The sequence below is a fragment of the Eretmochelys imbricata genome, chromosome 7 (genome assembly GCF_965152235.1).
Source record: "Eretmochelys imbricata isolate rEreImb1 chromosome 7, rEreImb1.hap1, whole genome shotgun sequence".
NCBI classification, from domain to species: Eukaryota; Metazoa; Chordata; order Testudines; family Cheloniidae; genus Eretmochelys; species Eretmochelys imbricata.
Window position 1 is genome coordinate 119,639,608 of NC_135578.1, and position 27,975 is coordinate 119,667,582.

At 44.2% G+C, this 27,975-nt stretch overlaps 1 protein-coding gene across 1 annotated transcript in view; it reads right to left on the reverse strand.

The window, feature by feature from the left end:
• Positions 1 to 27,975, reverse strand: part of CFAP58 (cilia and flagella associated protein 58) — a 95,900-nt gene that overhangs the window by 40,229 nt on the left and 27,696 nt on the right. Inside the window, 6 exon segments of the mRNA XM_077822878.1 lie at positions 4,876 to 4,980; positions 7,234 to 7,345; positions 10,080 to 10,303; positions 10,666 to 10,806; positions 19,778 to 19,924; positions 24,014 to 24,175. Coding sequence (XP_077679004.1) covers positions 4,876 to 4,980; positions 7,234 to 7,345; positions 10,080 to 10,303; positions 10,666 to 10,806; positions 19,778 to 19,924; positions 24,014 to 24,175 — 891 coding nt within the window.

A 27,975-nucleotide genomic window follows, 5' to 3' on the forward strand; every position in this document is an offset into this window, starting at 1 on the left:
AAGCTTGCAGATCCTAATTCCCCAGTCCTGGTCTTTAGTTGTTGCTGAATATTAAAAAAAAAAAAAAAAATCCAGTAAAAATGTAGCAGAACGGTACCGTCACTACGATAGGCTAAGTTTAAATGAGACTAAATGGTAGGATTTTATTTTTGTTACCAGGAGGCAATCAAGCATCCTTTCAACTGGTTGAAAATGTCCCTATGCTGTATATGCTCCCTTATGCTTATGATCAATCTTTAGAGAAGATAACTGACAACTGAGACATAACGTGAACCTTCCCACTGTAATAAACTCAGAGGCCTGCAGTAAAATAAACCAGACTTTTAGCCAGTCAGACATAAAATCAAATTAAAGAACGAATTCACTTTGAAGAAACAGAACTAGATTTTAAACAAATACAGCAGCACATAATTCACTTTTAATGGGACATTTTCCTAAAGCCACACTAATTATAATCCCAACAAGGCAATTTGGTTACTTTGTGCATTTAGTACACGTCACTGTTCATTATGCAATTAAGCACCATACCTGTGAAGACCTCACCCCATATACACAAAATGGGCAAATACTTTTTTAATCATTATTTATGATTCACTCTCCGGAGCATCTCTGCTGCAATAATAAGATCTTATAGCCAGAAAGCACCTTTTGCCCTGAAGGATCCAAAGCATTTTATATACTACAGTACACATGTTCACAAAGACTTTCACCCACCACTGAAATGGGATGACATGCAGCCGCATTTTTTACAGAGCACAGCAATACTATGAATGGTAGTTTAAGACACAACTGAAGAATATTGTCTTGTTGAAACTGCAAGAGGACTGTAAGGAGTTAATAATTTAACACACACGGAGGCATTTCTCTATTTGTCACTTAAAGTGTAATTTCTTCTCTGAAAAATGGCTCTAAAAATGGCAGTGTGGTGCTTCATATTTATTACCTATCAGTGGTTGATTTACAGAGCGAATCTACTCAGATGGCAGGTTAAAAAGGGTGGTTTTGTTTACTGATAGTCTGGAATCTGAGAGTCAAGCTGGTTTCTTCCTGGCTCACATATCACCAGCAAGAAAGATTCTCCATTTGAAAAGTAGTTAGTTTTTCTGTTGATGATGTGTAAGCCAGAATGGAATGTAGCACATTCTCTCATAGCTGCATTGTTTCTGCAGATCTAAGAGGAGTAAAAAGTAATGAAAACATATTTTCGAGGCTAAAGTGGATATGACCAAATACATATAGGAGCAAGACTAAGTAGATAGCTATCTATATTCAGCGGTTCTTAATCAAAAATATTCCATCAGTGTGCCCACCTGATCCTAAAAGATGGTCCCCACTCAGTGCTTTGTGTGATTTTTCAAATATTATTCACACACAAAAAAAAGACTGGAGTCATGGATGGAAGGCAGAGCTGGAGTATATATGATACAGGTAGCATGTATTTTTCTTGTGCAAATGTTATGGTTCTGCTGTGAGAATGTGGTAAAATGAATACTCTCCAAACCTTGCATGCAACTGAGAGTAGGTGGCCCAACCGTTTCCAGAAAACAGGGATATTTCCAAATACCAATTTCTTACACTGTGCTCAATGCCCAGTCCACAAAGTTCCCTCCATGCCAGGTGTAACTCCATTTTTGTTCGTATGTTTTGATTTGTGTGTGTAGTCCGTCGGTTCGAAGATGACGTTTTCATGCTCTCTTTTTTTGTGGATTCTGGAGTGACTCTGAAGTCCAAAGCATGAGGTGCATTCTCATGAGCAGATCGGGCAGACAAAGTCATTGGTGAGCATCTTGGTAGCTATAGCAGGGGTATGACACTTTTCCCTGGCAGCTAACAATCAATTATTTCTGTCTTCTTCGAAGGCTCTGAGTGTTGTATGTTGCCATACTGATCTATTTAACACAGCCTTCTCAAGATCATCTGGTTTTACTGCACCAAAGTGTGTGCTGTTCTTGATGCTGTCCTGGTAGCACTTTCTGGGGCGGCCTTGATTCTGGAGTCCTTGTGCCAATTCGCCATAGAAAATGTTTCTGGGGAGTTGATATTCAGGTATCCTAATGACATGTCCAACCCAGCATAGTTGGGCTTTTATCAGCATGGCCTGGATGCTTGTGGCATTTGACTTTTGGAGAACCTCCAGGTTGGTAATTTTGTCCTGCCAGTGGATCCCCATAATGGCACGCAGAGACCGCACATGGAAGGCCTCTAGCTATTTGATATGCCATTTGTATGGTGTCCAGGTCTCTCAACCGCAGAAGAGAGATGTGAGCACAAAGGCATGATAACGTTTTGTTTTTGTTGAGAGGGTTATTGTTGTGGGATTTCAGGACTTTGTTACGTAGCTTTCCTAATGACTGAGAAGCTTTCTCTGCCCTGTTTGTAATCTCTTTATCAAGCGATCCATCATTAGAGATATTGCTGCCAAGATAGGTAATGGATATGCTAGGGGATATGACACGGCGTGGTGAAAATGATTGGTGCACCACCAGAGTTTTCTCCAGGCTGATTGTGAGGCCAAACAATTTTGATGCTTCAGCAAAGCGATCTATGATGCACTGGAGAGCTCCCTCTGTGTGTGCTAGGAGGGCACAATCATCTGCAAAGAGCGCTTCTCTTATTAGTTTCAGAGTAGCAGCCGTGTTAGTCTGTATTCGCAAAAAGAAAAGGAGTACTTGTGGCACCTTAGAGACTAACCAATTTATTTGAGCATGAGCTTTCATGAGCTACAGCTCACTTCATCAGATGCAAGTGAGCTGTAGCTCACGAAAGCTCATGCTCAATAAATTGGTTAGTCTCTAAGGTGCCACAAGTCCTCCTTTTCTTTTTTCTCTTATTAGTAGTTCTGTTACTTTTCTTTTTGCTTTAAGCCTATAAGATTGAATACTGAGCTATTGTGTCTGTATCTGATGTATATGCCTCTGTTGAGCCCATCTGTAGCACGGTTGAGAACTTGGGTGAAGAAGAGGTTGAACAGTACAGGGGCAAAGACCAAGCCTTGTTTGACTCCATTTGAAATGAGAAAGGAGTTGATGAGATCTCTATTAAAAAGTGCCTGACTTTGCATCCCCTCATGAAATAAACTAATGATCTTTACAAGTTTTGGTGGGCAACCAAGTTTGCTGAGGATCATCCATGATCCTTCTCTATTGACTGCATCAAATCCTTTTGTCAGATCAATGAAGACACTAAACGGATCCATGTTTTGTTTGATACATTTTTCTTGTATTTGCCTGATACTAAAAATCATGTCTATGGTGTTATGACCAAGTCTGAATCCACACTGAGTCTCAGGTAGATTGGCTTCTGAGACAGATGAAATCAATCAGTTCAGGAGGACACAAGCAAAGATTTTTCCAGCAACAGATAGGAGATATCCCACAGTAGTTATCACAGACCATTTTGCTGCCTTTATTTTTAAATAAAGGAATAATTGTGGCATCTTTGAAGTTTTGTGGCATTTCTTCATTGTCCCAGGTGTCAGTAAGGATCTTCTGGAGTGCTGTTACCACCTTTGGACCCACAGATTTATATATTTCTGCCAGTATTCCATCTCTGCCCGAGGATTGTTGTGTTGATTTAAACACATCCAAAGCACCCAGCACGCCTACCCAGAAATCTGAGGACATTCACAAAACTCACTGTGTTCAACATATCGCAAGTACACAAAAAGCAGTGTGGTTCTTTGAACCAGCATCATAGCCCCACCAATCTATTACAGTCTCCAGTTTAGAGCATTCCAGAAATTAATAGCAAAACATCAAAACATCAAGAATTCTCACTTTCCCCCAAGGGCCCAGAAAAGACCTGACCTGCATGCAATAAAAGACCCATAAAAAATTCACCTCTATTTGGAAGTGGCAAGTCTGCCCATAGCATTTACAGCTCTACCATAAAGGGACCCGTTTATATCCATGTTATCACCTTCCACTCACAGTAGCATAAGAAAAAGATTCTGTTGGTGACAGGAATCAACAAAAGCTTCATTTCTTCCTGCGATGGCAGAGGAGTTCCTGGGAGACCAGGGCAGTTTAGAACAATAACTAAAGGTGGAAAAATGTCAAATAGCTTTAAACACAAGGGGCTTTATTCAGATTGAAATATGTATGGTAGGACCTTTTGGGATAGATGTGTTCTATACTCTGGCTGCATACATCAACTGCAGAGCAAACTCAATAAGCAAGGCCAAGGGGAGAGAAGAAAAAGGCTTCACAGTATGGAACTTAGTTGCTGCTTGTTTCCTAGAGTCTTAAACCTCAGCCAGGGTCCGGTCCTTCTCTTTATCCCCAATAGGGGTCCTCTATTTGCAAATGTGCATGAATGCTGGTAGAGTAACCCCCTCATATGCAGCTCCATCAGGAAAGCAATACAACAGCCTCTCTTCTTCTTGATCCCTTTATTTAGGGGCTGGAGGATCTCCTGTTCTGCTACTGGGATGATGACTGCCTATAAATCAATGGATCAGCTTTCAAGTAAACATAATTTCCTTGGTCAGGCATTTCTTAGTCCTTTTGATCATGCCTGTCATTACCAAGACACTGAAGAAAATACCTGGTTGATTTCATTTTTATTTGGTTTGGCTTTTGGTGGCCAAATAAAATAAATCAAACCTTTTATTTTATTTTTCAGAGTCATCCAGATATCAGTGACTGGAGTATAAAAGTCAACTGACCAGCTGATATTTGTTCTCTATGTGTGTGTGAGTGCTGCCATCTACCACTAGCTAAGGGAAATGCAGGAGAACAAGCAAACTCCACAATTCAGAGGAAAGGCATCCTAATAACAATATTGGGAGCGTACCTATGGTCCGGAGGCTGCATATGCAGGGTACAACAGCTATACTATGTTGAGATACTGATGACAGAGATGATGCTACAGTACCTGAAGAAGCAATTCTTTCTCAACCACTTCTTCTGTCTTACTGATGAGCCGTTTCTGTAGGGTGTGTATCTTCTGTATCAATTCATAGGTACTCGGGTCACTGGCCTATTCAAGAAGAACATTATTTTTTACATTACAGCTGTACAGCCTATACCTAGCAGTCTATGCCTCATGTCCTTATTGTGTACCAATAAGACTGAATGAAATCTGAGTGTCTGCATTCCTCTTTTACCGCAATAGCAGCATGAACTGGTTGAAAAGAGCATATAAACAAGCAATCCTTCTGAAGGTAAGCCTGTCAGTATGGGAGATCTGCCATGGTAGGCCAATGTTTATGACCACCAACCTTGAGAGTCCCTTTCAAAACAAACATTTGTGATGGGGCATCCCAGCAGCCTAATACCAAACTGACAAGGCTGGAATATCTGCACATGCAGCTTGTCCTGGGACTGGAGGGGAGGAAGGAGGAGGAGATTAGTACTTGCAGAAGCCATTACTGACATACATGGAGCAGCACAAGCATTCAGAAACCATGCTGCTGGATGCATATAAGAACCCAGACAAAGAGGAGCTCCCAAGGGAGCTGGATCCTGTCCTCTTGAACCAGAGGGAGGGACACTGCAACATTGTCCTTGGGAGTGGTGGAGGAGATCCTGGAGGACCTTCCCCCTATGTTACTATTCTGAGTCTTTAAAACTCCCCTATTTATGGCATCCCATTTTTAAACTGAATCTAGTGCTTACAAAGGGGGCAGACTGCAGCCACTATACTGGAGTTCTCTAGCCACTGAATGTGTGCACAGCACTGAATTCTAGCCACTGAACGTGTGCAGCACAGGAAAAAGAGCATGCTTTGTCCACGTTTTTCCCTTCTCCTGGCACTCATGTATCTCTACCCAGTTGCATCCCTGCCCACCATGCTCTGAGTGTCCCTAGGCTCTGTTTGCCAGAAGCTGAGAGTGGATGACAGGGGATGGATCACCTGATGATTGCCTGTTCTGTATTCCCTCTGAAGCACCTGGCACTGGCCACTATCAGAAGACACGATACGGGGCTAGATGGACCATTGGTCTGACCCACTATGGCCATTCTTAAGTTCAGTTATTAAGGAATAATAAAGGGAGTCCAGGCCCCCAGGACCCATTCAGTCATTGGCCCTTCTTAGACCATTGCCAAACTGGGTGCTAATTCATGACAACTGTAGTGGTATCTTTTGTCATGGCGATGTTTATTCATAAGGAATTGGACCGAGACCCCATCAAAATCATTTCATATGTTTGTTACCATCTGCTGACCTTTCAGTGTTCCAGGTCCAAACCAGTGACCTAGAATTGAAAGGCTTCATCTCCCATTATCAGTCCCCTGATACATCCAGTCCCCTACCACCTTGATTTTTTGAATGGCATGATTTCCCGTTTTTATCTGGAGCTGCTGGAGATTGTGCTTAGATCTCCTCAGTGCACTTCAGCATCCTGTATTTTATCTCCATTCCAGGAGAAAAGGTCAGCACACTGTGCAGCTTTAAACTCAGCACTGAAAGATCAGAAATTAACTATCATATTAGGCACCACAGCCAAAATCTTCAGATGCACTTCTTTGGGGGCTAGCATGTTATCACTCATTTACTAAGGCAGCTAAGCAAACCCTCGGCATCAGATCAGAGACCAAGCATATGCAAAAGAGATCTCAGATGGCTCTGAGGTAATCTGAGAAATACCCAGTGGTGTCAATTGATGCTCATATATTTGGTTTGTGCTTAACAGGTTGGGGGTTTTTAGTCTTCATTTGGCAGGGTTGGATACTGTGAAAATTTGGACTCACTTCATACATAACAATTTACATTATGTTAACCACAGTGGTTTGCATTGGAAACTGACCATTATTTATTTGGTTGCCTGTTCTTCCCCTCACTGGCCGCTTACCTCTCTGACCTCAGATCCACCCACTCCCTGTTCCACTACTCTCATCCTAACCCCTCTCATTTCTGTCCCACAATACTTTCCATCCTGAGTGAAGAGAGGGTCATACCTTCACTGTCTTTTCTTCTTTGAACAATCTCTCTGTTCATCCCTTCTAATGAATCATTTCCCTTTAAATCTCAACTCGAGACCTCCCTATCCTCTTTAGCAAAGCCTTTTGCAATTGTACATTACGGAAGCAACACAAAAATAACACTGATTGCATTGTGTGAAGGAGCCATTCAGCAGTTAACCACCATCGGGACTATGGAAATTTCACTCTGCCTGCCCCTCTAAATGCCAATTTGCATAACATTAAACAAAGTATGACTTGCGCTATGCTGTTGATTTGGAAATATGGCCTTTTTGGTGCTCATGATAATGTTATGCTAAAATATTACCTCCAATTTTCTCCATCTGTGAACATTCATGGGGTTCTCCAGCTCTTCCTCAAGGGCTCTGCATCGAGTTCGTTCCTTCAGTAGCTCCTTCTGCATGTGATAAACCTCCTGCCTTAAGTTCAGGACAAAAAAAAAAAAAAAACAACCATGAACTTTCACAAAGAAATCAAACATCAGCATTAGCATTAACTCTTCATTCCCTTACACGCAGGATCATTAGCGATGGAAGAGACTCATGTGGTCACCCAAAAATCCTTCCCATCCTACTGCTTGGTTGTAGCCCCGTGATATATTTTCTATTGCTTCATCTAGTCTTAATGACTCAAGCGAGGGCTTTTCACCACTTCCCACTATTTCTCAATTTAATAGATCTCACTGCTTGGAATTTTTCTAGCTATTTCATAGATTTAAGGCTAGAAAGGATCATTAGTCTGACTTCCTGCTTAACACAGGCCATAGAATTTTACCCAGTTACCCCCGCATTGAGCCTAATAACTTGATTCTGACTACAGCATTTCATCCCACAGGGATCACACATGGTCCATAGTATTCACTAAAGGCCACACTTTAGATTGTTTTGAGGAATGAATTATGAGACGGAGCATCTCAGTCCAGTTAAGAAAACAGATAAATATGGTCCAGCATAGTGGTCACTACACTGCAGGAAACCCAAGTTTGGTTCCTGGTCATAGTCTCTCGCTACATGTCCTTGAAGGGCTCAGAACACAGTGACGCTGTTACACACATACGGTAAAATAAACATGTCCCTGGTACTCCCACAACACAGGACTCTGTAAGTATACAGGACAGCTGTAAGCAGGTCAGGCAGTTTGTCACCCCAATTCCAAACTGCCTGTGGGTTAGACATCAAGTCATTCACCACTAGTTTCAAACTGCATTCAACAGCAGCTTGGGAGCTGGAGTGAAGTGGAGGGTAAAAGTCTGGGGGGCCTGCACAGTGGGCATGTTATTATCACCTATCCCCTTCTATCACATGCAATAGTAAAGCCTCCTTGACTTTAATATCTTCATTTAAAACTAATCATATAATTTCTCCTCCTAACAAAGGTGCAGTTGTAGCCTTTATTGTGTGAGCCTCACTTCACAGAACAGTTTAATAAACATCGGGCCAGATTCACCGTAGCTGGCCTGGGGGGGGGGGTGTAAAAGACAGTTACTTACCCATACTGCAACTCTTGTCCTTTGAGATGTGTTGCACACGTCTAAGTGGAACAGACATATGCAACCACTCAAAGAAGATTTTACACTTCCCCATTCTGACCTCACCCACATGCTCCAGAAGTCTTTCACCACTTGGCACAGGCTGATTTAATAGTTGCTGGGCACTCCCCTAAGAACCTTGGCAATCAAGGCTGTTGTGGGCACATGCTGAATCAGCACATTCTCCAGCAGCCCTGCCTATACGACATCCTTGGTTGGAGCCAGTGCTGTGCTGGGCACCTGCAACTCCCCGCCACCCGGCAAAGGGGAGGTAATGGCTGCTTTGCCTTCCCACTTCACCCTCCCCCAGTGGATTTCCACCTCTGAAGCTGCCAAAATCCTCAGCTGAATTTGGCTGGCTGTTTGGAAAATCCTGATGCTGCAGGGTCCTGAGTGTAGATTTGGATGGAGCAGGGGAAGGGAAAAAAGGCATCTCCCATTGGCAAGCCAAGAAAGCTTATGGCAGAACTGGGTTAAATCTAATTAGTTGTACAAATGATAAAAGGACTCCTTCAGCTGGCAGTTTTAGTAATGGTTTGGGAGTTCATTGAAGTGTAGGCTTGCTGCTGTAGTTAGCAAGAATTGATCCACCCATGGTGGCAGGCACCACACTATACTTCAATACATTCCTTGCATTTCAATAAAGGAACAGGCATCCAGTCCAATACATTTGAGCAGCAGGCTCAACCCCTGCCTTTGTTTGCAGGCAGTGAATGTGAGCCACGGTTGTTAAAATCCTGGGCCCGTTTCTCCAAAATTGGCATAACCCGACTGCAGTCAATGGGCCAGAACCTTAGCTGGGGTAAATCAGCGTAACCCCACAGAAATCAATCGATCAATCAATCCCCAGATGGGAATCTCACCCAACGGGGTTATACCAGAATTAGTGTGAATGAGGGCAGTACCACACCCTCCATCTCCAGGTTTTGGGACATGGTTACCTGCTGGAAACACAGCTCTGTTTCTTTATTAGTCCCCCAGAGATTGTACAGCAAATGACAATGTTTTCCCACCAGGAAAGAATATGCCTCAAATATAGTAAGGTTAAAAAAAAAGAAGGAAAACATTAAGTCAAAGTAGGAGAAGATAAATCAGTCTGGGCTATAAAACTGTGCTTTTAAAGAAACACAACCTTCAATGAAAATTTAACTAAATCTTCCTCACTGGTCAGACTCACATATAAATCTAGCAGGATGGAATGCTGAAAACATATGGGAGTTTGTTATAAATATGTCAAATGTTCTCCTTCCTCTATGGATTGCCTAATAAAAAGCAGTTCCACTAATGTGGGCCCTGGGCACCACTAAGTAGCTCGCCGGACTGTGAACACCTTTTCTCCTGCTGTCTGTCAAGCTTGTAATGTCACCAGCAACTCACAAGTCCAGGGTGAATTTTGGATATGGCTTCCTTTAGATCCAGGCATTTTTTTTTTCTAATTACTGATCAACTGGTTTATGAATTTAAACTAGTTAGTGTTTGAGGTCAGATAAAGCAAACCCTCCTTCGGAGCACCTTGTTTGTCATTACGAATCTTTACCATGTGTGAAAACAAGCTTTCTCGTGTGTCTCAAATGTAATGTCATGCCTGCAGCCGCTAGTGAAATTTATTCATTCTGCCTTTCTACCTGAGTTCCTCCACATTAGCCACGCTCTTGCAAAGTATTCCCTTCTCCCGCCGAAGTTTCTTGATCTCCAGCTTGAGGAGTCGGATGTCTTCCATTCTCTGCCGGTACTGAGTCTCCCCCTTGTTTAGGATGGACTGCTGGATTTTGATCTTTTCATAAAGCAGAGCTAATTCATCATTGCGCCGAACAAGCTGCGACCCCAAGATGTCTCTCTCGCTGATAACCTAGGAATGCAGAACAAGGCAAGATATTAAGCTATAAAGCTGTCAGTCATAGAACATCAGGGCCTGTATCTTCATCAGTCAAGAGCAGTTCAATCAAAACGTTATTTCTTTATCGGTGAATGAAAACTTGTTAAGGACCTATATCTCCCCCCCAGTGTAGGATCAGGTTATGTAAATTGAAGTCATTCAGTTGCCATCAATACAGTAACAGGTTGATTTCAATGGAGCACCATCAATTTACCCCAGCTGAAGATCGGTTCCTTAAAAAGCGGGTGGGAGGAAGAAAAGGAACAAAGGATTGTTTCTGTGAGTTGGAATGGCAATCAAGAAGGAGAAGCTCCTTCTTAATTAGACCTTCTTACCTGGTCTAATTCCTTCTTCTGCCTCAGCCTCTCAGCATCAGCCTCAGCAATAATTTTCAGGAGTTTTCTCTCTTCTGCCTCCTGTTTTTCAATAAAATGTTTGGTCTCCAGGGCTTGTTGTTTCATCTTCAGCAGCTCAGCCTGACAAAAGCAAAGACTATAGGTAAACTGTGCTTAGCAACAACTTCCCACTACATAAACGTGGGAATTTAGGGTTAGGGTTTAGAGATCGCCTCGTACTTTAATTTAGTTTCCTGTGTTGTGCACATGTTGCTAGTTCTCAAGAGCAAATAAGAAATACAAGCGAACACACAGAGAGTCAGAAAGAAATGGTGTAAACAGCACGTCAGCCATTTTTGTATCGAACTTTATACCCTGGAGAAATTCGGAAAGATTTCTCTACATTTATGGCAATGTCTTGATCTGTATTTCAGGGGCACTTCGTATAATGAAAATAAAGAAAAAATGCTGGAGATGGTAGGGGTCAGTTGCTGTCTGCTGTTACAACACAGCAGAGTTGGATTCGAAGCTAGCTTAGGTTGCAAGTAAACGTAAGTGTGAGGATCTCATCCTAGTGCCTAAAAGAGGTTAATCCATTGTGATACCGCAGGGCCAGAGGGCAGCAGGAGAGTGTTAGAAGGGAACCTTATTCCCTGTAGAGGGAAGAAAGTTCGCTATAAATTAATTAAAGCACCTGAAGCCAGTCACATGATAAAACCCCCCCGCTTCAATCAGAGAAGAGGAGGAGTTGAAGCAGAGTGGATTGGCGTTGGAGCCGAGAGCAGTTTGGAGGAGTTGAAGCAGAGTGGATTGGCATTGGAGCCGAGAGCAGTTTGGAGGGGTTGAAGCAGAGTGGATTGGCGTTGGAGCCGAGAGCAGTTTGGAGGGGTTGAAGCAGAGTGGATTGGCGTTGGAGCCGAGAGCAGTTTGGAGGGGTTGAAGCAGAGTGGATTGGCGTTGGAGCCGAGAGCAGTTTGGAGGGGTTGAAGCAGCGTGGATTGGCGTTGGAGCAGAGAGCAGTTTGGAGGGGTTGAAGCAGAGTGGATTGGCGTTGGAGCAGAGAGCAGTTTGGAGGAGTTGAAGCAGAGCGGATTGGCGTTGGAGCCGAGAGCAGTTTGGAGGGGTTGAAACAGAGCGGATTGGCATTGGAGCCGAGAGCAGTTTGGAGGGGTTGAAACAGAGCGGATTAGCATTGGAGCAGAGAGCAGTTTGGAGGGGTTGAAGCAGAGCGGATTGGCGTTGGAGCAGAGAGCAGTTTGGAGGGGTTGAAGCAGAGCGGATTGGCGTTGGAGCCGAGAGCAGTTTGGAGGAGTTGAAGCAGAGGGGATTGGCGTTGGAGCAGAGAGCAGTTTGGAGGGGTTGAAGCAGAGTGGATTGGCGGTGGAGCCGAGAGCAGTTTGGAGGGGTTGAAGCAGAGCGGATTGGCGTTGGAGCAAAGAGCAGTTTGGAGGGGTTGAAGCAGAACGGATTGGCGTTGGAGCCGAGAGCAGTTTGGAGGGGTTGAAGCAGAGTGGATTGGCGTTGGAGCCGAGAGCAGTTTGGAGGGGTTGAAGCAGAGTGGATTGGCGTTGGAGCCGAGAGCAGTTTGGAGGAGTTGAAGCAGAGTGGATTGGCGTTGGAGCAGAGAGCAGTTTGGAGGGGTTGAAGCAGAGTGGATTGGCATTGGAGCAGAGAGCAGTTTGGAGGGAAGCAGAGAAGAGTTTGGAGAAGTGCTGTGGTGGGCTAAGAAGACCAAGACCCTAGGTAAAGGGACACCTGGTTTGTGCAAAGGGAGGGCAGGAAGTCCCACAAGCTGAAGTAGGAGAGGGAAGTAGCCCAGGGAAAAGAACCGCTAGCTCTAGTGGTTTACCACTATCCCTTGGTTCCCTGGGCTGGGACCCGAAGTAGAGGGCGGGCCCGGGTCCCTCCCTTTCCACTCCCCTCCTCTAGGATACTAGTGGGGCAGTTAATACCCCAGTTCAGGGGCAAGAAATGTGCCCTGAAACACCCCCCCCCCAAAGAGAAAGCGCGAGACCCATCATAGTAGTGCCAGCAATTTGCCACACCATCTTGCAAAACTTGGTACAGTTCAGAAGAGTTGTGAGATTAGCTATGAAGAGGGCCAGGACTGGAATAACAAGGGTTGTTGTAGTCGGAATTAAGGCTCATGGGCAAAAATGTGTCACAGCCAGATATGGAATAGCAGAAGGCTCTGAAAGTCAAAATTAAAGTGCTTTAGCAGATTTGAGAGCGAGGCGGAGAAGGCTGGAATAGCAGGGGTCACCACTGATCAGGAGTGATACGCCTTTGCAAAACTGTGTGGAGACAGCTTGCAAACTATCTACCTGTGCTACAGATAGGACTTGACCATTGTCATGAGTTCTAAAATTTAACACATTTATCCACAGAAAGAGTAATAAGGTCTTGCTGGATTACTAAACAGGTATCTAGCACTGTTAGGCAATTAGCCGTAGTCAAGATGGCACTATCTTAATGAGATCTGTTTGTACAGGTTCAAACGCTTTTAAGCCTGGACACAAATAAAAGAAATCCTTTAGCTAGGATCTGATTCCAAGGTGCTTCCTGAGAAAAAGCACCATACAAACATGAGAGAATCAGAATGTGATGAAGGGTGTGCCTGAAACAGCAATAATTTAAGAGGACAGAAACTACAATTCCATCATCATAATAAAAGATCTTGTTCCGCTCTTGTTTTCTTTAATAAAACTTTTATTTTTCCATTTCTGCAACATTCATATCTCTCATACTCAGTGTTGGATGCTGATCAGAATCCATCACCAGAACACAAATGTAAGCCACTTTACATTAAAATGCAATCAACAGTGTGTAAAAGCTGTCTACAAATGTAAAATTGCCCAGGCATTTGGCAATGCTTTGTAATATTTTTTTAATATATCAAAATTCAGCATTCTCCTTATGCCACAAAAAATACAAGTTGTAAACAAGATGTGGCATTAGATGTTGGCAGGAAACACTGACATAAACAAATCCCTTCAGTGGAATGCATTGAGTACATATAAATCTGGGCTGGCGGGTACAGTAAAGAATCTAACCACTGCTAGTCATTCCATGGCCCTACAAACTCAAGCATAAGTCTGGCGGGATTAGTGGTTTCAATAGCTACAGTATTGGGGTCTTATATACAGAAGGTAAGAGAAACAAAACTTGGTTACACACATAGTCACATTATATGCAGATAAAGGGTCAGATCCTCAACTGGTGTAAATCAGTGCTGCTTCTTTGAAGCCAGGTGAGGATCTGGCCCAGAGTGTTATTAGAAACAGGAGAACCCATTTTGAAAAAAAATGAGAATACCTTTGAACCTTTGCCAACATCTAGAACTAAATTCAAACCAGATGGTTATTTAGATTCTGAAATGTTCAGGGAAGAGGGCCTTTTAACCTTCAATCTCCAGCCAGGGCTAGAACCAGGAATGCTGCAACCCGATGAGAAAGCTGTTCCCAAGGGCTTTCTGCCTGCGATGGAACCATGAGTGCTAGAAATCTCAGGAGTAGCTATTTGTGTGGAGTCTCCCACTCAATTCTGCAGGGTCAAGATTCTGATAGGTTTCAGATACACATCTCTCAACATCCGGACGCTTAACCAAACCGCTTCGAACCACAGGCCAGATCCAAAACCTGCCTAAATCAATGGAAAGACTCCTGTTGTCTCCAGTGGGCTTTGGATCAGGCCTCATGTAAAGTTCGCTCATCATGCATATACGTAACACATCTCTGTAAGTTACTGCGTTAAGCTTAAACCTCATATTTGCAGAAAAGCACCTGTGTGAATCTTACTCCTCCACATTACACAATTTCACTTAAACTGATTTTTCAGTCAAAGCCTGCTTTCTTCATATCAGTGCAAACACGACAAATCAAAACCTTCATGCCACAAGAATAATTGGGCTTTTTTGTGCCTATGTCAGTGATTCCTCTCACCGTTCTCTACCTCTGCATTCAGCAGACACACATAGGTGAAAAAAACCACAATGCCCCAAAGCCAGTCCCTAATATGATGCTGACCCATGGACATACTTGCTAGTGAATAACTGAGTAGCTAAAACAGTGCAGCAATCAAATTGCTGTCAAACTGATGGTGGATGATTCTGAGGTGACAAGACAGGGCTGGGAACTAGTTAAGGCAGAATCCTGCCCACAGAATATTAGGTGCTGTTTGGCTTCTCTGTAACTGATATAACAACTCTAAGACAGAACCGATAGAGGAATCACCTTTTTATACAGTTCTATTGACATCCTGTCATAACTGTAATATGCTGACAGTGGCTGAAAACCTAAGGAGTCATTGGACCATAGCGAGACATTGACAAAAAAGAAAGCACTATGGAAAATGGCAGGGGATTTTTTTATGGGAGTAAGTGAAGAGAAAAATGACCTGCTATGGATACTGTTTCTTTAACTCTCAGACTTGGGAGACAGGAGCAAATTGGGTTGAGCTGTCAACACACATGTAATAATATATCCAAGGAGAGACTACAGAAAATGCTGAGAAAAAGAACCAGAGATTGCTGGGCCACTTTCCTTTTATTTAACACAGATTTTTCTGCTTTCTAGAACATGCAATAGTGAAGTTGCTTTCTGGGCAGAGGGAGCTACTGTAAGATACTACCTGATTCCCTGAAGGCTTGTGCTTGCTAGTTACACAGCAATACAGGACTGAGAACTGGGGTAGTACTGTTAGCACTTAAAGCTACAGACACAAAACAGAAGGTTCAAGGTCTGGAGCAACAGGCATCAACCCTGCGTTGCATAAGAGAAACTGAAGATTTCCTGGACAGCCATCAGGATAGGCTTCTACAGGGACAAGGTTCTGAAGATTCAGAGCAGGCTGCGCAGCGGGGACAGGAGGATGGTGAAGGAATTTGGCAACATGTGACCTCCAGAAGAAGGGGGAACGTCCATGTACCAGCAACGCAGATACAGGTAAGTAACCGTTTTCATGTTCTCTCCACAGGTACCATGGTGGGGAGTGGCCCAGATGATACGTCTGAGGGAAGGGAGCAGAAGGAGACTCCACCAGTTGAAAGGCATGAGATGCACTGCCCTAAGGTTGGGGGTTCCACGACCACCACTCCCAGGAGAAGGAGGCGGGTGGTGGTGGTCGGGGACTCTCTCCTCAGGGGGACAGAGTCATCTATCTGCCGCCCTGACTGGGAAAACAGAGAAGTCTGCTGCTTGCCAGGGGCTAAGATTCGTGATGTGACGGAGAGTCTGCCGTGACTCATCAAGCCCTCAGACCACTACCCCTTCCTGCTTTTCCACGTGGGCACCAATGATACTGCCAAGAATGACCTTGAGCAGATCACTGCAGACTACGTGGCTCTGGGAAGGAGGATAAAGGAGTATGAGGCGCAAGTGGTGTTCTCGTCCATCCTCCCTGTGGAAGGAAAAGGCCTAGGTAGAGACCGTCGAATCGTGGAAGTCAACAAATGGCTACGCAGGTGGTGTCAGAGAGAAGGCTTTGGATTCTTCGACAATGGAATGGTGTTCCAAGAAGGAGGAGTGCTCGGCAGAGACGGGCTGCACCTAACGAAGAGAGGGAAGAGCATCTTTGCGAGCAGGCTGGCTAACCTAGTGAGGAGGGCTTTAAACTAGGTTCACTGGGGGAAGGAGACCAAAGCCCTGAGGTAAGTGGGGAAGCGGGATACCGGGAAGAAGCACGAGCAGGAGCGTGAGAAAGGGGAGGGCTCCTGCCTCATACTGAGAATGAGGGGCAATCAGTGGGTTATCTCAAGTGCCTATATACAAATGCACAAAGCCTGGGAAACAAGCAGGGAGAACTGGAGGTCCTGGCAAAGTCAGAGAATTATGATGTGATTGGAATAACAGAGACTTGGTGGATAACTCGCATGACTGGAGTACTGTCACGGATGGATATAAACTGTTCAGGAAGGACAGGGAGGCCAGAAAAGGTGGGGGAGTTGCACTGTATGTAAGGGAGCAGTATGACTGCTCAGAGCTCAAGTATGAAACTGCAGAAAAACCTGAGAGTCTCTGGATTAAGTTTAGAAGTGTGAGCAACAAGGGTGATGTCGTGGTGGGAGTCTGCTATAGACCACTGGACCAGGGGGATGAGGTGGACGAGGCTTTCTTCCGGCAACTCGCAGAAGCTACTAGCTTGCACGCCCTGGTTCTAATGGGAGACTTCAATCATCCTGATATCTGCTGGGAGAGCAATACAGAGGTGCGCAGACAATCCAGGAAGTTTTTGGAAACTGTAGGGGACAATTTCCTGGTGCAAGTGCTGGAGGAAGCAACTAGGGGCGGAGCTCTTCTTGACCTGCTGCTCACAAACCGGGAAGAATTAGTAGGGGAAGCAAAAGTGGATGGGAATCTGGGAGGCAGTGACGATGAGATGGTTGAGTTCAGGATCCTGACACAAGGAAGAAAGGAGAGCAGCAGAATACAGACCCTGGACTTCAGAAAAGCAGAATTTGACTCCCTCCGGGAACTGATGGGCAGGATCCCCTGGGAGAATAACATGATGGGGAAAGGAGTCCAGGAGAGCTGGCTGTATTTTAAAGAATCCTTATTGTGGTTACAGAGACAAACCATCCCGATGTGTAGAAAGAATAGTAAATATGGCAGGCGACCAGCTTGGCTTAACAGTGAAATCCTTGCTAATCTTAAACACAAAAAAGAGGCTTACAAGAAGTGGAAGATTGGACAAAGGACCAGGAATGAGTATATAAATATTGCTCGGGCACGTAGGAATGAAATCAGGAAGGCTAAATCACACCTGGAGTTGCAGCTAGCGACGGACATTAAGAGTAACAAGAAAGGTTTCTTCAGGTATGTTGACAACAAGAAGAAAGCCAAGGAAAGTGTGGGCCCCTTACTGAATGAGGGAGGCAACCTAGTGACAGAGGATGTGGAAAAAGCTAATGTACTCAATGCTTTTTTTGCCTCTGTCTTCATGAACAAGGTCAGCTCCCAGACTACTGTACTGGGCAACACAGCATGGGGAGGAGGTGGCCAGCCCTCTGTGAAGGAAGAAGTGGTTTGGGACTATTTAGAAAAACTGGACGTACACAAGTCCATGGGGCCGGATGCGTTGCATCTGAGAGTGCTAAAGGAATTGGCGGATGTGATTGCAGAGCCATTGGCCATTATCTTTGAAAACTCATGGCAATCCGGGGAAGTCCCGGAAGACTGGAAAAAGGCTAATGTAGTGCCAATCTTTAAAAAAGAGAAGAAGGAGGATCCTGGGAACTACAGGCTGGTCAGCCTCACCTCAGTCCCCGGAAAAACCATGGAGCATGTCCTCAAGGAATCAATTCTGAAGCACTTAGAGGAGAGGAAAGTGATCAGGAACAGTCAGCATGGATTCACCAAGGGAAAGTCATCCCTGACTAACCTAATTGCCTTCTATGATGAGATAACTAGTTCTGTGGATGAAGGGAAAGCAGTGGACGTGTTATTCCTCGACTTTAGCAAAGCTTTTGACACGGTCTCCCACAGTATTCTTCTCAGCAAGTTAAAGAAGCATGGGCTGGATGGATGCACTAGAAGGTGGGTAGAAAGTTGGCTAGATTGTCGGGCTCAACAGGTAGTGATCAATGGATCCATGTCTAGTTGGCAGCCGGTATCTAGCGGAGTGCCCCAAGGGTCGGTCCTGGGGCCGGTTTTGTTCAATATCTTCATTAATGATCTGGAGGATGGTGTGGATTGCACCCTCAGCAAGTTTGCAGATGACACTAAACTGGGAGGAGTGGTAGATACGCTGGAGGGTAGGGATAGGATAAAGAGGGACCTAGACGAATTGGAGGATTGGGCCAAAAGAAATCTGATGAGGTTCAACAAGGACAAGTGCAGAGGCCTGCACTTAGGACAGAAGAATCCAATGCACCGCTACAGACTAGGGACTGAATGGCTAGGCAGCAGTTCTGCAGAGAAGGACCTAGGGCTTACAGTGAACGAGAAGCTGGATATGAGTCAACAGTGTGCCCTTGTTGCCAAGAAGGGCAATGGCATTTTGGGGTATATAAGTGGGGGCATTGCTAGCAGATCGAGGGACGTGATCGTTCCCCTCTATTCAACATTGGTGAGGCCTCATCTGGAGTACTGTGTCCAGTTTTGGGCCCCACACTACAAGAAGGATGGGGAGAAATTGGAGAGAGTCCAGCGAAGGGCAACAAAAATGATTAGGGGACTGGAACACATGACTTATGAGAAGAGGCTGAGGGAACTGGGATTGTTTAGTCTACGGAAGAGAATAATGAGGGGGGATTTGAAAGCTGCTTTTAACTACCTGAAAGGTAGATCCAAAGAGGATGGATCTAGACTATTCTCAGTGATAGCAGATGACAGGACAAGGAGTAATGGTCTCAAGTTGCAGTGAGAGAGATTTAGGTTGGATATTAGGAAAAACTTTTTCACTAGGAGGGTGGTGAAACACTAGAATGCGTTACCTAGGGAGGTGGCGGAATCCCCTTCCTTAGAAGTTTTTAAGGTCTGGCTTGACAAAACCCTGGCTGGGATGATTTAGTTGGGATTGGTCCTGCTCTGGGCAGGGGGTTGGACTAGATGACCTCCAGAGGTCCCTTCCAACTCTGATATTCTATGATTCTGTGATTCTATGAAAAGTTAAAGGAAACAAAACTTGTAATCACAGAGTCAGATTCCAAGCCCAGAAGGGACCACTCTGATTATTTAGTCTTATCCTCTTGTATAATATCCTCTTCCCCAAAATAATTCATAATTCTATGATAATAATAATTTTATAATAATAATTCCTATTCTGAGGGCCAACTATACAGAGAATGATGCAGTCAGCACACCCACAAAACCCTATATGTGTGAGCACAGTTTGGGGTTTTGAAAGAGAGGGAGAATTTAAACTTTCAGCAGGTAATCTAGGAATCTGACGACTACAATTTTAGGTGCAGAGAAACAAAAGGATCTATTCTTCCATCACAAACATGGAAGACTCATACCTGTAAAGGCCACTGAGAGTTATACTTCAATTACAGAATAGTTCTTAAAGAGTTCAGCAAAGTACCATGGGCCAGGGAATATGAAAGAACTTTCGAAACCATGTCCTTTCCTTCCTAATGAGTCCTGGCAAACGCCCCACAACTAAGGTGCCTTACCTTTAGAGCCTCCTTTTCCTTTTCTATTCGTTGATGTTCCAGATGTACTTTCACAAGAGCTGCCTCTTTGGCTGTGATCTCTTCTTTAAGCTGATCAACCTGATGAGTCATGATCTTCAGTTTTTTCTTCATTTCGGCGATCTCATCCTAATGGGACAAAACAAATGTTCACCAAACATCTGTCAGGGTGATCTAGGTATATTTAATCCTGCATCGGCACAGGGGGGATAACTAGGTAACCTCCCGAGGGCCCTTGCAGTCCCACATTTCTATGATTCTAAAAAGGGATAAAAGAGAATTCAACTATTTTGAGCCTGGAAGTTCAAGCTATATTGACACTTGAAATTAAACCACAGCACCTGAGAGGAGAAGACTCTCAACCAAATCCTTATCCTACTAAGCTGTGCATACAAGACATCACTTTTAACGTTAGTAAAGAAAAACAATTCCATTAAATGATCATTTGATGTTCATGCTGGCATGATATTGCAGTAATCAGACTGTTAAAAGGACATTGACAACAACAATAAGCCTGTGAGCCACCTTATTTAGAGCGCTGGACACATAACAGGACCTAGCAGTGGATATAAGTGAATAATGCAACTGTGATCCTATCCATCTGTTTTCATGACTTTATTGGCTTGTTATTCAACAAACATTTGTACAACTGTGCTTTGTTTGCACAAATGTTGGGGGGAGAGCTATTATTTTTCCAAATGAAAGTACTCATGTGCCAAGGCATGTCTCTGTAGGCAAATGAGCATAATCCTTCACAAATACCCATGCACACATCAGAAGTGGTCAGCCAGCCATTTCTTATATGTAGGCTTTGATTGTTTAGCACTGAGGGTGTTAGGAGGTAGAAAGGTCCCTTGGCTGAAGGCATTTTTCACATGTTCCAGCAAGGTGTTTGATATACAGAATATACAGCAAGGTGTTTGAAGTCAAGTTAGATAGCGTGGCAGAGAGATCAGTGACTGTGTATAAGTATACTATGGAACCACTTCTATACACGTACGTATACGGTCCTATATCCAGAGAGTCACCTGCTAGTACAACGTTGGGAGGCTGCTTTTGTTTGTGAGTGATAGTGACTGTGAGGAATGGTGACAGAAAACTGGAGGACAGTACATTCAATACATGCAGATTCGCTTGGTAGATAAGTGAAATATTTTTGCATAAGACTCTTAACACAGCAGTTCTCCAACTCCAAGCCTCTGGCCAGAGTACCGACACTGACAAAGTTAATCAAATGAGACTGATGATGGGTCACAGCACTTTTCACAAATAGCACTGAGGCATATACATTAAATTTATGATTGCAGTGACCGGCTGGTAACAGTGTGATATGAAAAGATCAATGGATTCAACACATGTATTTGGCAGATGCCTGAAATCGTGTGCAGTAAGGGATTTGGGAATACACTGCAACTCCATAAACACTGCTGACCAGTGCTGTGGTACTAAGTCAATTAAATGACCCAGACAATGATGTAACCTTTGCCACTAGAACTGCGCATGTGCATATACAGACAACTACTCATGTAAATGTAACAGGGGAAAACTAAATGCAAGAAGAAGACGACCAGATATTTTAAAATCTGGTGCCTGGATACATACCCAAATACACTGCTATCTTTGTGTGTGGAAGAGGACATGAAGGGTCACATGATTTTTGCAAAGGACAGGGTTAGTTTCATTTAAATAAACAAATAAATGTGTTCCCAATGTTGGAAAGAACCCCAAACCTGAAAGCATGCTTTCAAATCCAGCCAAGAAGTCCCTTTCCAAGAGATTTTACTGAGTTGGAGATTAGGGTATCCTGGAGAGCAGAAGCATTGTGGGCTGGGCAGGTTAACTGACAGCCTTTCGTTATTAAACAATCCAAAAAATATCCACAGCTAGATTTCTTCTATCTAAACAACCTTTTGCCAATTTATATTACTTCCCAAGAGGAATTACTATTTTGCATAGTTTTTAAGCCAAGCCATTTTTTCTCCATGGCTGGCTGGCTTGTTACTGAACTATGAATTACTATGTTTTTATTTCCACATACAGTACAGTGTGATTACAACCAAAAGGATGTTTTATCCTCAGCAGTCTTCTGACACACAGAGCTGTCAGCTAGCACAAATTATAAATCAAATAATCCATTAAAGGATAAATTAATGGCCTCTGTAGTAGGTAGTATCCTGCACAGATCTTTGTGTGGGCTGTATATATACATACACCATGCCAGGGCCTCCAACTGAGACGTCCTTAGTTAGCTAAAGACTTTAATGCGTCAGAGTGTATCTGACAATTCTGTAGGAGGGTGCAAGAAGTTTGTGTTCTAAATTGATACTGTATCTTTAACAATTATAAAAGGAAAGTAATTTAGTGTTCTCTCTATGCTTCACCTGGTTTTGGTGCCTTTCTTGGTATGAACATGTATTAGGATGGAGGACCAATGAATTATGAAGCATATGAAATTCAGGCACTGTGAGTCCAAGAAATGCAGCTGCACAGCCAGCAATCACAAGGTTGCCAAAGCTTCGGTGGCACAACAAGATGGACAAAATCTGAATGTCCAGCCAGACCACCTTAAGGACCTAGCTAGAATCAATCCATTTGATCTGCCAGGAGGCCACATTTGGGATCTGCCACAATGACAATGACATGCTTGACCCTTATTTCTGCAGATGCTTCACACATGCAAACATTCACACGAACATTAGCTACCCATCCTCAATTACCAAGTGTTATGTTGTCACAGCCCTTACCTGGCCACAGAGAGGAAGTACAGGAGAGCAGCCCCCTCCCCATTATTCTCCGGACCAGCTCTGCTCAGATAGTAACTCCAGCTGCAGTGGGGAGAGCAGGAGCTATTTGTCTGAAACGTCTGGCTGTGAGCAAGGGTCGGAGAGAGCTTGGAAGTCACAGGAGTCTTGGATCCACCTCTGCTCACTGGTGGCCAGAGTTGCTGGTAGGATGCACAGAGGGAGCAAGTAAGCTGCTCCATGCTAAGAGGCGAAGTAACTTACTCCTCCCCAGACTTGGGGTAGTTCTACACTGAAACCAATGGGGCATGATAGCAGGACGTGTAGACATACCTCAGCTAGCTTTAATCTAGCTAGTTTGAGTACCCATAGCACTTAAGCCATGGTGGTACAGGCTTCAGCATGGGCTATACAAGCCCACCCAAAACCCTGGGTAATTACTCGGGCACCTAGTCTGCACTGAAGCTGGTGCTGCCAGAGCTTCACTGCTCCATGACCTTAGCGAGCTAGATCAAAGCTAGCTCAGGCATGTCTACATGACCTGCAATGGCACTCCCTGATTATAGTGCAAACATACCCAGAGTGGGGAACAAGTAGGAAAAGTAACTCTTTGGCATAGCTCATTTTCTGGTCTGCTCCTTGAGCAATGCAGCTACATGCCATCCCTTACTCGGGGTAGATTATAAATGTCCAGTGTGATCTATATATTTATCTTATATTTCCTTCTTCTCTCAAATACTCTAAGGCTCTAAACCACAGTCATCCACAGTCCAGACTCTGCAGTTTATTGTAGGATTTCTATAGTGTTTAGGTCCTTACTGTTGAATAATGCACTATATTTTTATACAAGTGATCTTTACCTTTCCTCCTGTATTGCTGGAGGGATTCACAGGGAAAAGGTGGAGGATTGTAATCTGAGGGGAATGACAGTGCCTGAAATTCAAAAGCCAGGTGGAAACATTTAGTTATGTGGGAAAATGCTACTTCACCTGACAAGTGTTTCTTCCATTGCCGCTTTCTTATACATGAGTCACAGTAGCGAGAGGGTGCAGGGGATGGTGGGGGGGGGGGGTGTTCATTTTCACTTATGTCATGTCTGCCATATGCTTATACCAAACCTAACAGAGGGCAGAGAAGAGGGGAGGAAGGAAAGAAAGGGAAAAATTTCTCTATATGATATGAATATATCTCTCCAAAGTGCCAGGGTCCTTATGCAAAGCAGGGAGCAGTCCAACATTGCACCCAAGGACTGCAAATTTTACTTCTCAATCCAAATGCAAACTGTCCAGATTAGCAGATGACCTAAAAAATTAATGCCCAACGCACACACACACACACACATATATAATATTTACACACATAACACCTGTGCAGATTTTATTTATCTGTCTTTCCTTTCCAAAAGTATAAATTAGAATGATTTTCTTAAAAAAAAAAAACAAGCAAAAATCACAGAGTAAAAAATGTATTCTTGTACCTGAGCTTCAATCAGATTTTTACTGTATAGGTTCCTGTCTGATCTCACGGCTTCATACAGATTCTGTTGCTGCTTTAATTTAGTCTCCGCCTCTGCTATCTTCTTCTTGTAGTCAAAGATCTGCATTTCCCGCACTTTGATATCTTCCATGTGCTGGAGGACCTGGAGCAGAAAATAGGAAATGAACATGATTAAACCATCTTCCCATGATTATCAGGATGGGACAAAACTTTGTGATTTTTATCTAAGGTGGCAGCTGCAAATCCCTATAATAAGAATCTGTGCCAACAGTCACAATAGTTTGGTCCGAGTGGGAAATTTAACCTTTCTGAGTTGCTGATTTGGGGGAACATTTTATTTTTACCTGATGCCTAGGCTTTGGCTCAGACACAAAGGCAGAATACATATACATTTTAAGGTCAGAGCAACACAAAGCAGCATTCATAGGAAAAGTTATTAGGTTTTTTAGAAAGCCAGGGCCAGATTTCAGATGTTTACCAGCTACTCATTAGGGAGAGAGACAGAAAGAGAATATGTATGATATATTCCAACTGGTTACGATTGCAGATAGATCATTGTGAAGGACAAGAGGTTTCAGTCTCTCTTTCTTCCTTCCAGTTAAATGTTGTTTGAACTAATATCTGATCCCAAATGTTTGATGGATAATTACAGTAATAAGGGAGTCAATCAACTATATTTACAACTAAACAGCCAGGTAAGAAGCCACCATAGTAGCATTCATGAGGGGCTGGGAATGGTGAAGTGTGGAGATGGATGGTGGTGGATGGATTTTGATGAGGGATATTTTGCCCAGGGAAGATCACATTTGTTGCTAATGGAGATGGAGAATTTGAGAGGGAGATCCTTATTAAAGTGTTGGTGGCATACCACTTCAAGGGGAATGACAAGTACTATGTTAAAGAAGAAACAACAAAAATGGTTTGCCTGATCATTTTGCTGGACTTTTTAGCGATGCTCTATCAAAAATAAGCCCCTTCACCCTGCTGGCGCAGATTTCATAACAGATGAGCATAATCAAGCAGCACTGTATGGCTATTCAACCAGAATGCATCAAATATTGCACAGAAAGAAAACTAAATATGAGCAGGGGCACAAAGTGAAGAATATCTGCTTTTGGTTTCATCGTGCGGGGTGGGATAAGAATTCCACCTTTAAAATGAGCAGAAATACCAAGGGGTATAAAAACAAATGAGGAAAACAGCTTTATGCATAGACACGCAGGAGGAATAAACTCTGAATTACAATTGCAATTCATACCCAAGTGTCTGGTCTCCATTCTTTGAAAGTAATGGTTCAAGGAGCAGTAGAATTTGTATTCATATAAATTCACAGGAATATAAAAATGTTTGGAACAGACACACAATAACAGCAAAGTTAGCAGTTAGCATAGTTGTCCCCTTCTGTGAATGTGACAGCAGAGCCAATGTACTGTAAGGTCTTTAGGGGGCTGGCTATGGGGCAAGAGCTTAATGAATTGATTACTCTACAAGACACCTTCACCCAACTCTGGAGACTAAGCGTATCTAAATATAGAACGTTTTATCACAGCAATGGGGCTGGAGTTCCAGCACATTTGTAGCTGACTGCAGAGGAGCCCAGAAACTGCTTGCAATGCAATATGAAAGCAGAGTCCCAGTTTATAATCTACTCCTGCCTTTTCTTTTTGTGTTAAAACAATTTACCAATAGTAATAAGAGTGAGATAAAATCAATAAAGAGTGTTTAAAATCTGCAGCGTTAGCCTAGTGACTATATAAGCTGAAGCAGGATTTGAAAGTAGGTCACTGCATTTGTAACTCTTTAACTTGTATTTGATGCAACATAAGTGATAAACTTCTGGACTAAGTTTTCCAAGTTGGTACACATGGTTTTTACGCTGACTACGCCTTTTGTGAAGTGATGAAACTCAAACAATTCCCCTTTACAAATACCAAAAAGGCTCGCACAATGTGATCCAGGGGCTGATTCTGTGAGGGGCTGAGGGCCCTCAAATCTAATAGGGTTGAAGGCACCCAGCAACATTCAGGGGGAGTTCACTTCTGTGCAGAGGGCCATCACAAAGCTTATTCATTTACATACCATCGAAGCGAGAGTGACCATATTTCTCTATGCTCAATACAGGACACCTGGTAAAATTACTCATATTCAAGCAAGTTCAACAGCAATCCATCGGAACTATGCAGTGCAAGCGTTCAAATGAACATCAAGTTGACTGAGCCCCTGTTAAAAAGAAATGCTGCATAGTTGGATTCTTTTTATTTACCTTATTATCTTTAAGGCTTTAGGGTTCACACGGGGAGGGGTGACACACACACAATCTCATACACCTCTCCCACAGAGGGGAGTGGGTGACCGACCGACCCGACCCAACCCTTCCTGCCCAGCACTCTCTGCCCTCCATGCCTGGCTGGGCCCCCAGGATGGACCCACCTCACCTGGTACCTGGCACCTCGTCTTCCCGAGTTAACACGTGGAGGGCACGCAGAATCACATGCTCCCTCTCCCCAGATTTCTGCCAGGGTTCACACCACAATGTGGCCAGCAGCCACCCTTCTGCACTCTTCAGGAGGGAAGGGATGGGAGCTGCTTCCATCCACAGGGGAGGAGTGGGGGAAGGGATGACCTGGCCCTTGTCTTTGCAGAGCTCATCTCCTTCCCTTCCCTTCCCTCCCTCCCCCTCCCCACTCCCGTGTGCTTGGAAACAGCTTGTCCCTTCCTGCCCACACAGTGTCAAAAGGCAGCTAACACCTCGCAGCTGCTGCTGGCCACTGACATAATCCAGCCACCCACTGACACAATAACCCAGCCGAGTCCTGTCCTCCGTCCCACCCCTACAGTGCAGGCAGGAAGGGGATAAGCCCTAAGGATGCATTGTGCACTGGGGGCCCGAGGAACCTGACTGCAGGGGCTTCAGCAAACTGGGCCAGAGAGGTGGCTCAGCAGGGGAGGGTTTCTAAGGGACGGAGCAGCCCCGTGCTCCCTGGGAGCAAGACCCAGGGTGGGGGGTGCAAGACACAGGGAGGGTGTTAAGTCCCTGCCCCGGGGGCTGCTATGGAGCCTGCAGGTTTGGGGCATGAACAAGCTGGAAATTGCTTTCCCCACACACACACTCCAGAGCTTAGCTGAGGGGCAGAGAGGCTTCCCATGCCAGCGCTGTGTGTGGCTTTGGCACATTGAAGCCCTACTATGAGGACTTAAGTGGGAATTAAGTGATGTATGGGCCCCGTGCTAACCCTCTCGACGGGGTGTATTTTACCCTAAGGCAGCACAGGAAAGAGGATATTTTTGGTCTGGTAAATCCTTTAATTATGAAAATGGTAGTGCAGCCCAGAGGCACGTGTACAACCTGAAAGCAACTGACTAGAGTACATGGTGACAGGGTCCCTTTAAACTCCCAATTTGTATCAGGAAAACTAATCATTCATATGTGTATTTTGGGGGGAAGGTGATTTCCTTGCACTCATGCAAAAACCAGAATCTGCATAATTACTCCAGACACTGAGTGCATAGTTGAGAAGGCCAGTGAGGCATTTGCCTTCAAGCCATAACATGCGCAATTACACTGATGCAATTTTGCATCGTGTGCCACGCCCAGTTTTGTAGTGCATGAAATTAAACAAGACTACAGTATAAAGACTGAGCAAGATCCTTGGCTGTGGGCAAGAAGTGCATGGTGCAGGTCAGAATGGGGGTGCCAAGGTAGCCTTTGTACAACCCTGATCTTGGCATGTTAGAGCAACCAGAAGATTCCTCTACATTACACTGCCTGCCAACAGCCTCCAGGGGACAATGTGGCAGCCAGGAATCAGCCAGGTGTGAGAATCTTGGCCATACCCCCTTTTCCTCAGCCATGCGCCTTACACTGGTGACATAGGATTCTTCAATAGGGCACTTTACACTGGTGGAGGGGCACAGTGTGGCCACAGCTTAGCAAGGAAAATC